The sequence below is a fragment of the Cheilinus undulatus genome, linkage group 4, assembly GCF_018320785.1.
Source record: "Cheilinus undulatus linkage group 4, ASM1832078v1, whole genome shotgun sequence".
NCBI classification, from domain to species: domain Eukaryota; kingdom Metazoa; phylum Chordata; class Actinopteri; order Labriformes; family Labridae; genus Cheilinus; species Cheilinus undulatus.
The window spans coordinates 1784675-1795129 of record NC_054868.1 but is presented as its reverse complement, the minus strand read 5'-3'; the positions used below and the strand labels follow the sequence as shown (position 1 = coordinate 1795129).

At 42.5% G+C, this 10455-nt stretch overlaps 2 protein-coding genes across 2 annotated transcripts; one reads left to right on the top strand and one right to left on the bottom strand.

Moving 5' to 3' along the window:
- On the bottom strand, positions 1-821 carry mrps28 (mitochondrial ribosomal protein S28). The gene has a single exon (XM_041785547.1). The coding sequence runs from the start codon at positions 790-792 to the stop codon at positions 241-243; it is 552 nt and encodes a 183-aa protein (XP_041641481.1). The 5' UTR covers positions 793-821; the 3' UTR covers positions 1-240.
- A 2283-nt stretch (positions 822-3104) lies between these two features.
- On the top strand, positions 3105-10180 carry sde2 (SDE2 telomere maintenance homolog (S. pombe)). Its single transcript, XM_041785328.1, has 8 exons — positions 3105-3239; positions 5340-5460; positions 5545-5656; positions 5842-6011; positions 6089-6224; positions 7527-7682; positions 9271-9400; positions 9641-10180. The coding sequence occupies exons 1-8, from the start codon at positions 3138-3140 to the stop codon at positions 10178-10180; spliced, it is 1467 nt and encodes a 488-aa protein (XP_041641262.1). The 5' UTR covers positions 3105-3137.
- Positions 10181-10455: the final 275 nt, after the last annotated feature.

Sequence of the window (10455 nt, the reverse complement as noted above, 5' to 3'; positions counted from 1 at the left end):
TTTATAACTGAATATTTAATATTTAGTCCATAAATCACTGAACATCCAGGAGGATTCAGCTTCACTGTCTGCACAGTTTCTGCTTCATAGTGAAGTTTCCAGTCTCAGTTTATCTCCTTTAGAGAGAGGTCAAAGGTCAGTTCTTCAGAGTCCAACCAGGCCCCCTTTAATAGCCTCCATCCAGCTCCAAGTCTCTCTCTCGGTGATTTAACTCCATCCAGAGGTGACTGTCTCCCTCGGTCAGTCCTGGCCCTGTGGGTCCCTGCCCTGGCTTTCCTTCCCCTCTGCCGGTCCCAGCAGCACCGCCGAGGCCTCCAGCAGCGTGGTGTCCGTGGTGCCTCCGATGAACCGGGCGGTGAGCTCCAGGTCTTGTAGCCGCAGACGGACTCTGCTTCCCCGCTGCAGCCTCTCTCCGTCCTGCGGTCTAGGCACCACACAGTGAAACTTCCCCCCAAAATCTACGTACAGGTCGTCTTTGACCACGTGGAAGATCCTCCCGATGACCACCTTGCCTTTGGCTGGACCGAGCTGCATGAGAGGAGAGCGGCGGAGCAGCGAGGAGAAGCTCTCCTCGTGTCCGGGAGGGGAGCCTCCTCTGCCGGCCTCGGAGCGCTCAGCCTCCCGCTGGAGCTCCGACTGAAGGGCAAAGGCAGCGGCGAAGCCCGAGCTGGGAGCGGAGGAAGCGGGCTGGTCGCCGCCCGACTCCGAGCAGAAGGAGACCGAGAACCTGGAGAACCCGGGGGAAGAGAACCGAGCTCCACACCGCTGTACAACCTTACACAGCGCCGCCATGTTGTCCAATAACAACCTGCGAAGAAGAGAGCCTACTTTGACTTCCGGTACAGCCGTCAGGCTCACAGCGCCCCCTGGAGGCTCCGAGAGGGCGGTTTAAAGGTCACCTTGTCACATTTCTGTCGAGTTACTGATAAAAACAGAAATAAATAAAGGAAGAGAGGGCGGTGGAGTTAAGAAAGAACAGGCACGGAAGATGAAAAGGGACACTTATTTTATTCTATTATTATTATTTTTAAATTCCAATATTTTATTCTAAAATTAAAGTCAGAATTCTGACTTTGACCACATTTCTCTAAGTCTCCTGTCAAGGATAGAACAACCACCCTTCAGGGAGAAAAGATGATCAGTTAAATTAATGACCAAAGAGAGCAGGTTGAGACAAATACATGATTATTTTCAGTGAACTAGTCAGTATTCCTTCCAGCGTTAGAGGTGGGTATACTCTACGGCAGAGGTCATCAGGTACATCTGCACAAGGGATTTAGTCTCAACAGAAACCCTGGGGGCCGGACTTTCAAATACACAAAGATTAAAGAAATGTTTTATATTATTTTAGGCATTACCAGAGAGATCTATCTATTATCTATAACACAGCAGGCCTGACACCAGAATAGACCGGACCCCTGAAAATCACAGAGAATGGGCCTTCCCCAGTTGTCATTTAGCACCAATATTAACCCATTTTTGACACTTTTAACTCTTTTTTGATACTTTTTGCCCCCTTTTGCCCACTTAACACAATTTCTGAATGACTTTAACCCCATTTAAACCACTTTTCATGCATGTTTTATCCCCTTTGTGACACTCATCAATTTTTGCTACTTTTATTCTAATTTTGCCACTTTTTAACCCCTTTTCATTTCATTTTTAAATTTTTTTGCAACTTTTAACCTATTGTTGATACTTTTGCCCCACCGTTGCCTCTTTTAAACAATTTTTGAAAGATTTTAACCCAATTTAAAACACCATGCATGTTTTATCCCCTTTGTGACACTCTTTTATCCAAGTTGTGCCACTTTTTTTGCCACTTTTAACCCCTTTTCATTACTTTTTTAAAACATCTTTTTTTGCAACTTCTAAATCGATTTTTCCCACTTTTAACCCATTGTTGATACTTTTTGCCCACTGTTGCCTCTTTAACACAATTTTTGAAAGATTTTAACCCCATTTAAACCACTTTTCCTGCACGTTTTATCCCCTTTGTACCACTCTTTTATCAATTTTTCCACTTTTTAACGCCTTTTCATTACTTTCTTGCACTACTTTTTTGTCATTTCTAACCAATTTTGATATCTTTTGTGCCTTTTTACCATTTTTTTTTGCCACATTTAACCTCTTTTCACCACTTTATCTGGTCATTTTTGCAGCACCTCTGCCAACCTTAACCCTTTTTAAAATACTTACTAATAATGACAGTAAATCTCTGAAAGAACAGATCAAATGTTAAGTCATTCTAAAACTATTCCAATGTTATTTTTTGTGGGATGGATCTAACAGCTGCAGACATTTAAAGCCAAAAGATACTCTTAAAATCTTTTCTTCCTCCTTTTCTGAATTTAACGATCTTTCGGGGGCGGACAGGAAGCTTTGGGGGGCCTGACGTGGCCCCCGGGCCGCCAGTTGATGATCAGTACTCTAAGGATAAGCAGATATACTCTGTGTAACTACGTGTACCCTGGAATACACCCCTGCCCTCACCCCAGCCGTTTACCACTCAGTCCTTGACTGTAGAGGCCAACAGAGATCATCTGCAAAATATTAAAGGGCAACTCTAGGATCCCAAAACCAGAAACCTCCTCCCCTGGCTGCTCCTTTAACAGAATCAGTGACAGAGCTAAAGACCATTTAAGACAAACCCGTTTGGGTCAAAGGTCATACAGTATTTTTAGCAGCAGCCATTAACCAGTCTTTCACTGAGCTATATAAACAATCCTGGTGTACACAATACTCTTACATCCTGGCTGAAGAGATAAATATTTCCCAGCCTTACTGTCAGGCCTATAATTCTTTATTTCCGGTTATTTATCCTCAATGTTGTAAAAACTGTTTCTATGCTACATTCACAGCAAAGGCATGCAGACGTAGAGTACAATGAAAACTAAAACAAGAAACAATGAATCAGTGATTTGATTGAAAAGAACAAAATCTGATCCCTAACCCCATCTTATTTTATTTTTAACTTCATTTAAGGTTTTTTTAAATGTAATTCTTTCTTTGGTGAATTTATCTACAGTCGTCGGCAGGCGGCGCTGTTCTTGAACGACGTAGTGTAGTCTGCTCCTAGTGACAAATGCAAAGGGACCGGGCATGCGCAGTGAGGCCGCCAGTGTGACGAAGACAACATGGAAGTGTTTGTGAACGCTCCGAGTTTTCGGTGTACTAATGTTCAGTTTCCGGTCGGTTCGGTGGTCAGAGACGTTCTGAACCGATTCATCCACAGCCAGGTGAGTCCACACCTCTCCGAGGGTTACATGTTTTCTTAAAGGTTAGTCTGATGTCTGTGGTTAGCTCAGGTGCTAATGATAGTTAGCAAACAGAGGCTAACTGTGTTAGCTCAACAGCAAACTAAACAATGTAACGGTTCAATCAGTGACCGTGCTAACTGGTGACAGCGGAAGCGTCTTTGTCTTTGTCATTTATGTATGTAATGATTGAACAGAGGAGCATAGAGATGTACCTCTAATCCGGTGATACTCAACCGAAGAGCCAAACTGTTGAAAGATACATGTACAAGAGCCACGATCTAAGCGGTGAAAAGTGTCAATTAAAATAAGCTAAAGGTGACAAAAGTGGTCAAAAAGCAGCAAACACTGGGAGAAAAGGCGGCAACATCACCAAATAGTGAGATAAAAGTGGCAAAAACGTTGCAAAAAATGAGCTAAAAGTGACTAAAATGGGCAAAAATCTGAAGAATAAGGTGGGAAAAATGGTCAAAATGTGGCATTTAATTGCAAAAGCAAGCTTAAATGGGTGAAAAGGAGCAAAAAAGCAGGATAAAAGTGTCAAAAAAGGGAGAAAATAACAACAAGAAGTGGCAAAAATGAGCTTAAAGAAGCGAACACTGGGAGAAAAAGTGCCAAAAAGCACAGAAAGTAGAAAAAAATGGATGAGAATAGGAAAAAAAAATAAGTCAAAGGTGCCAAAAATGGTCCAAGAGTGGCAAAAACATTGAGAAATGAGTGAAATGTGATTAAAATGGACAAAAATCAGATAAAAAGCAAGAAGCAAAAAGCCTGAAAGAGTGGCCAAATGGGAAAATAGTGGCATTTAAAGGGGCAAAAAATTGTAAAAAGCTGGTTAAAAGTGTCAAAAAATGGGCTAAAAGCAGTAAAAATGGAATTAAAGATGCAAAAAATTGCAAATAAGGGTGATGGAAATATGCAGACAAAATGTAATAGAATTAAATTTGACAGTTTAAGCTTACTGTGTAAGTGTGGGAAACAAACTGATTAATGTGACTTGCAATAAGTAATTTCTGAGGTAAAAGTTTCCCTTTTTTAAGGTTTTGTATGGGAATAATGTTTCAAATTTAGACATAAAAGAGCCACATGTTGAGACTCACTGCTCTAAGCTTTTAACATGATACCCACTGCCTTAAATCATTTGGCACAAAGCCACCAGATAACACGGACACACATTTAGCCTAAACACCAGTAAGCGTTTTCTGAATGCTTAATTTTAAGCAGATTCAGTTATTTTTGTAAATGGTACCTTTGCCCATCTGTGCTACAGATAGTTTCCAGTTTTTAACTGTTTAAATGCTGCTTTTGATTATTCTGAAATATTTTTTTGTTTATTTCCCCTTTATTTAAAAGTTCTGGAGTTAAATATTTGAATAAAAGACGTACAAAGAATGGATATGTTGGCATGTAGAGGTGAACGACATGGGACTTTTGCAGATATTTAACAAGATAATTTAGCAGATATTGATAACTATATTTATTTATATAACATATTCAGTCTAGACCTCAAATTTAAGTCATGAAAACAAACTTGAAAGTAGAAGGAATAAACTTGTATTTGCAGGAGATACATCCGTTTTAAATATCATAAATCTGCTGGTATTGATAATTTTCTAAGCAAATTTCTGTCTCCTGTGGTTATTGATTCTGATTAATATCCTGCTTTCTTTTGTTAAATAAATGCCACATTAATTTATTCTTTAAGTAGGATGTATTTCTATGTTATTATACATCCTGGGGGATGTTCACATACTCACTAAGCCTATTCACTCATTCACAAAACTCCAGAAAATTTCCAGGGTTTTTGAGGGCGAGCTGCGTGTGTGAACACAAACAGACGACTTTTTAACCACGACTTTACCAGGACACTCTCCTCCCTGCCTCTCAGTAAATCCTCGGTCAGAGTGAATACAGAATATGCTGTAAAATGAGCCATGATCCAACATTCTGACATGGTGGTCATGATGACTGAGACGCCGTACCAGAATGACCTCTGAGCCTGCAAATCTGCTACGTAGAGTCACACTGCAGCGAAGCGTGTTTGTGTTCATCTCTGTTTTAACAGTGACTGTGTCTCTACAGGGAGGTTCTTCTTCTGAGGATTTCTACGTGGTCAGAAATGGACGTCTGTCAGATCTGGATGACCCTCTTCTGCATGGAGCTGTCTATCACCTGGAGCTCCGCCTCTGTGGCGGGAAAGGAGGTGAGTTATGAGAAGCAGACAAAAAAGACAACCTTTTACTGAAGCAGATTTGACCATACAGGTTTCTTCTTCTGTCTGTTTCAGGGTTCGGCTCCATGCTGCGAGCTCTCGGGGCTCAGATCGAGAAAACGACGAATCGTGAAGCCTGCAGAGACCTGAGCGGACGACGACTCCGAGACGTCAACCACGAGAAAGAGTGAGAGGACACGGGTTAATCAGAGTTACTGAGGGTGTAAATCAGCAGATTTATCATGATGTGACTGAGTATCGAGTCTGCAGGCAATGTCAGCATGTCAGCAAGTCTCTCAGGATGGAGATGAATCAGTTCTAACACCGTTATTGTAAGCATACTGATAGGCGCTTCTTCTTCGTTGGTGGCAGGATGGCAGAGTGGCTGAAGAAGCAGGCGGAGCGTGAGGCGGAGAAGGAGCAGCGTCGTCTGGAGCGCCTGCAGAGGAAACTGGCCGAACCCAAACACTACTTCACCGACCCCGAGTACCAGCAGCAGTGCCACGACCTGTCAGAGCGACTCGAGGACTCGGTCATCAAAGGTCAGGGGGCGTGGCTTCATTATTATCATTAAAGGTAAAGAACCACTGCGGTAGATGACCGTGATGTTTGTCTCCAGGTCTGCAGGCATCGTCGAGCAGCCAGGTTAAAGCTGATGACGTCTCTGCTGTGAAGAGAGCGAGTGCCGATCAGAGCGAGCAGCCACAGAAGAAGAAGAGGAAGACGACGACGGCAGCGGCGGCGGCGTGTTTCTGGTGAGTCAGCAGCTTCTCTTCTATCCTCCTGTTTAGTTTTGGTTTTTGATATTGCGTGTACGGTAGCTGGAAGGGTTTAGATCAGTGTTACTCAACCCTGCTCAACCAAAGAGCCAAACTGTTGAAAAATACCTTTACAAGAGCCACAATCTAAGTGGTGAAAAGTGGCAAAAACAGCCTGAAGTAGCAATAACAATAAGCTAAAGGTTGCCAAAATGGTCAAAACAACAAAAATGGGTGAAAATGAGGAGAAAAAAGTGGAAAACGGGTCAGAAGTTAGAGAAAAATGAGTTACAGGTAGCAAAAAAAGGGTCCAAAAGTGGCCAAAAAAAGAGTGAGAATTGACTAAAACGGGTAAAAAGCAGTCAAGAGTGGCAAAATGGGAAAAATATAGGAAACAAGTGGTATTTAATTGCAAAAGGAAGCTTAAATGGGTGAAAAGTGGTGGAAAAAATGGTGAAAAAGGGCAAAAATGGGATTAAAGTGGCAAAAAGAAGTTGCTAAAATGGGCAAAAACTAGGGAAAAAGTTGTATTTAATGACAAAAGGTAGATTAAGTGGGTGAAAATGGGGGAGAAAAAACTGTGAAAAAGGACAAAAATGGGACAAAAGTGGGAAAAAAGAGTAAAAAGTTGCAAAAAAAGTATGAAAATGTTTACCAAAAAAGGGAAAAAGGTTATTTATTGGCAAAAGGTAGCTTAAATGGGCAAAAAGTGGGATAAAGTGGCAAAAAATAGAAAAGAGTGTCAAAAATGGGCAAAAAAGTAGAAAAAGAAGTGGTATGTTACGGCAAAAGGTAGCTTGAATGGATGAAAAGTGTCAAAAAATTGTGAAAATGGGCAAAAAAGTTTCCCTTTTTAAGGTTTTCTGGGGGAATAATATTTAATATTAAGACATAAAAGAGCCTCAAATAATCACAGAAGAGCCACACGTTGAGTATGACTGCTTTAGATGAATGAAATCACTGGATTCAGTTTCAAACTTCTGTTGTAGACGACACATGAATGTCAGATAAGGTCAGGAAGTGAAGAATTGCTGTTTTTAATAGTTTGAAGGCTGGAGTCCTCCAATCAGTAACCTGGGGTCAAGTCTGACCTGTGACTCCTCCCCCTCATGTCGTTCCTCTCTCTCTCCTTTATTACTTCCTCTACCTGCTGCTGTTTCTAATGATGATCAAAGCCCCAAAAACAAATGAAAAAAGATCCATCAAACAGGTCGAGTCCTCCATTCTGTCTAGACTGAACCTGTCCAGGCAGGATGAAACTGATCAGTTGTTGTTGTGAACTTGTTGTCATGGTAACAGGACGGGTGTGGGCGAGCTGCCGAGCTCTGAGGACGATGAAGACGATGACGGAGATGAGGAAGGGGACGAATCTCCTTCCACGTCCTCCTCCAGCTGTGGAGCTGCTGCCGTTGCCATGACGACGCACAGGGAGGAGGAGTCTGAGCAGAGCAGCAGGTAGAGGCCGCATCACACCTGATCCAGACTGAGGACATGTCTATGATAAAACCAGATTCTGATATCAGAATGTCTTATTATCAAAGTTTATAATGTAGACGCCAGAGATTTGACACTGATCTGTTAGACCAGAAACACTGAAGTATCTATGAAGGGACAGTAGGGGGCAGTGTGGTACACGCAAAAGGCAAGGATGGGATGTTTTCTGAACCACAAAGGATGACATCGTCCTTAATGACAGGGATGGAATGTTGGTGAAAGTAGGGATGTTTGGGGTCTTTTTCCCAACATTCTGCCCTATCGTAGACCGTGATTGGCAACTTTTAGAAAAGAGGGTGGAGCTGGAGAGGAGAGGGCTCCTCCCCAGATAGTTTAACCCTTAGAGCTCACACAGATCTGTGCCACAGGCACATCCCTTCATAAATCACTTGGTAACATTTGAACTGTGGGTCGCAGACACTTCATTGTTTTTTTATCTGAAAGCTCAGTGTTGTGCCTTTCTGATTATGTTCTCCAAGCATTCGTAGCTCTTACAGAACATTTTCTAGTGAGCCCTGAACTTGTTGAGTCTCTGGGGTCTCTGAGGACAGTGTTGTCATAAATAAGAAGTGACAAGTTTAAAAAACCGTTAATAACTTTTGAACCACAAGTCATACTCTTTTTTTCCAATGAAAGCTGACTTTCCTGTCGTTCGTTTGCTATCCTCAATGTCTCCGTAGCCCTAAAGGACGCCGCTCTTGCGAGCCCGGAATTTCAGTGACTTTTCGGGGTCTTTACAGATTGAATCCACGTTGTTAGATCCGATAATAAGCATCTTTTTATCCATTTTTAATCCATTTTCGATCATTTACTTTGACTTTTTGCCCAGGGCATTGCAAAGATTTTTACTGCAATGCATTGTGGGAGTTGTAGTAAACCAGTTGCACCTATACTGCTTTGGGAATGGCACAAATGAATCTAACTGCAAAAAAGCACACAGACTTTTCTTTGTATATGTAGATATTTTGAAAACCGTTAGTCACAGAATGTTTATTTTTTCACTGTTTTGTCCCCAAGAGATGGAGAACAAGTCAAAGAAAAGGCTTAGTCACTTTTGTTTTCTGAGTGTTATAAATAAGAATCTGAGTTTCAAATTCTGAATTAGTTTTTTCTTTTGTCTTTAGAGTCGTATAACTTTGAAAATTCCAGTGACATTACTGTAGTAGATATATTCTTAAAGCCCAGGATGTCCTGAGAAAAAGCATTTATAGAGCTTGACTGCTCCACAGTGTTGATGTTTTACAAGCTTTTTAAGACAGAAAGTCCAGACGAGACATGATGGTGAAAAAAACAGCTGTGAGCTCTAAGGGCTAATGTCATGTTTACGCGAAAACTATTAATTTTCATACAAAGTTTCACGTTATGCCAACATACTGAAGATAACGGCTGCACTCACAGATCATCAACAACGTCTGAAAATGGGGTTTTATCAGGGCCAGGTGAATAAGCGACGGCATGATTTTATGCAGCTAGAGCAGAACTGAAGGTTTCTGCTTTCTCATATCAGGATCTTTCTCTTTTCTAATCTATGAAATAATTTCGCTTTTAGCTCTTCTGTCTGCAGCTCATCCTCCATTCAGAACATCAGACCACCAGAGACCTCCAAAGAGCCGAACCGTCCTCTGCCAGAGGATCAGAGACTGTCAGACGAGCAGGAGGCCAGCGGTCCGTCTCAGCAGGTCAGTGATCAGTCCATCAGTTTAGACCTGACGTGTGAAATCACTGATGAATAAAGGTGGTTGTTCCACATCGATTCCACTGATCTATCAACATGGAAACAAATTAAATCTGAAGGCATCACAGCTGCTTTTAGTTTGATCATTTAAGTTATTTTAAACAAAGGAATGATTGATTTAAAGAAGCAGCAGCAAGAAACCCTCAGACCTGAGAGTTTAAGTTTTGTTGTTTCTCTTCTCCAGTTGCAGAACGGCATGTCTCAGGAGGACGGGTCTCTGAATGATGCGACTTCAGCTGAGGTCTGTCAAACTGGCATGACTCTGGCAGACGCGTCTCAGACCAATGTGACTCCAACAGACGTGTCTCAGACCAGCGTGACTCAGGCAGACGTGTCTCAGACCAGCGTGACTCAGGCAGACGTGTCTCAGACCAGCGTGACTCAGGCAGACGTGTCTCAGACCAGCGTGACTCAGGCAGACGTGTCTCAGACCAGCGTGACTCAGGCAGACGTGTCTCAGACCAGCGTGAGTCCTGCAGGCGCGTCTCAGACCGGCGTGAGTCCGGCAGATGCATCTCATGTGGACTTGTCCTCGGTGTCCTCACCCTCCGAGCTGGAGGCTCTGGGTCTGGACGTCCTGAAGGCGGAGCTCATGAGTCGCGGTCTGAAGTGCGGAGGGACGCTGGCAGAGCGAGCCGCCCGTCTCTTCTCTGTCCGAGGACTGACCCCAGATCAGATCGACCCCGCCCTACTCGCCAAACCGAGCAAGAGCAAGAGGAAGTAAGGTCAGAGGTTAAAGGGAGAAAAAAAGACATGCAAAGGAAGAGTCTGCACTTTTCTCTGAGGAAAGTCATACTCAGAATTTCTAACATTTAGAAAAACATGGACAGGTCTGAGATTTTTTCTTTTTTGGCGATTTTGAAGATTTTGGTTTAAAATCTGAACCTGATCGTTTCAGATACGCTTCAGATGACTTAAAGATTTAATGAACCCCCGAGTTTCAGCTTCTAACCAGGAAGTTCAGGGATAAGACTCCTTCAAACATCTTCATACATGAAA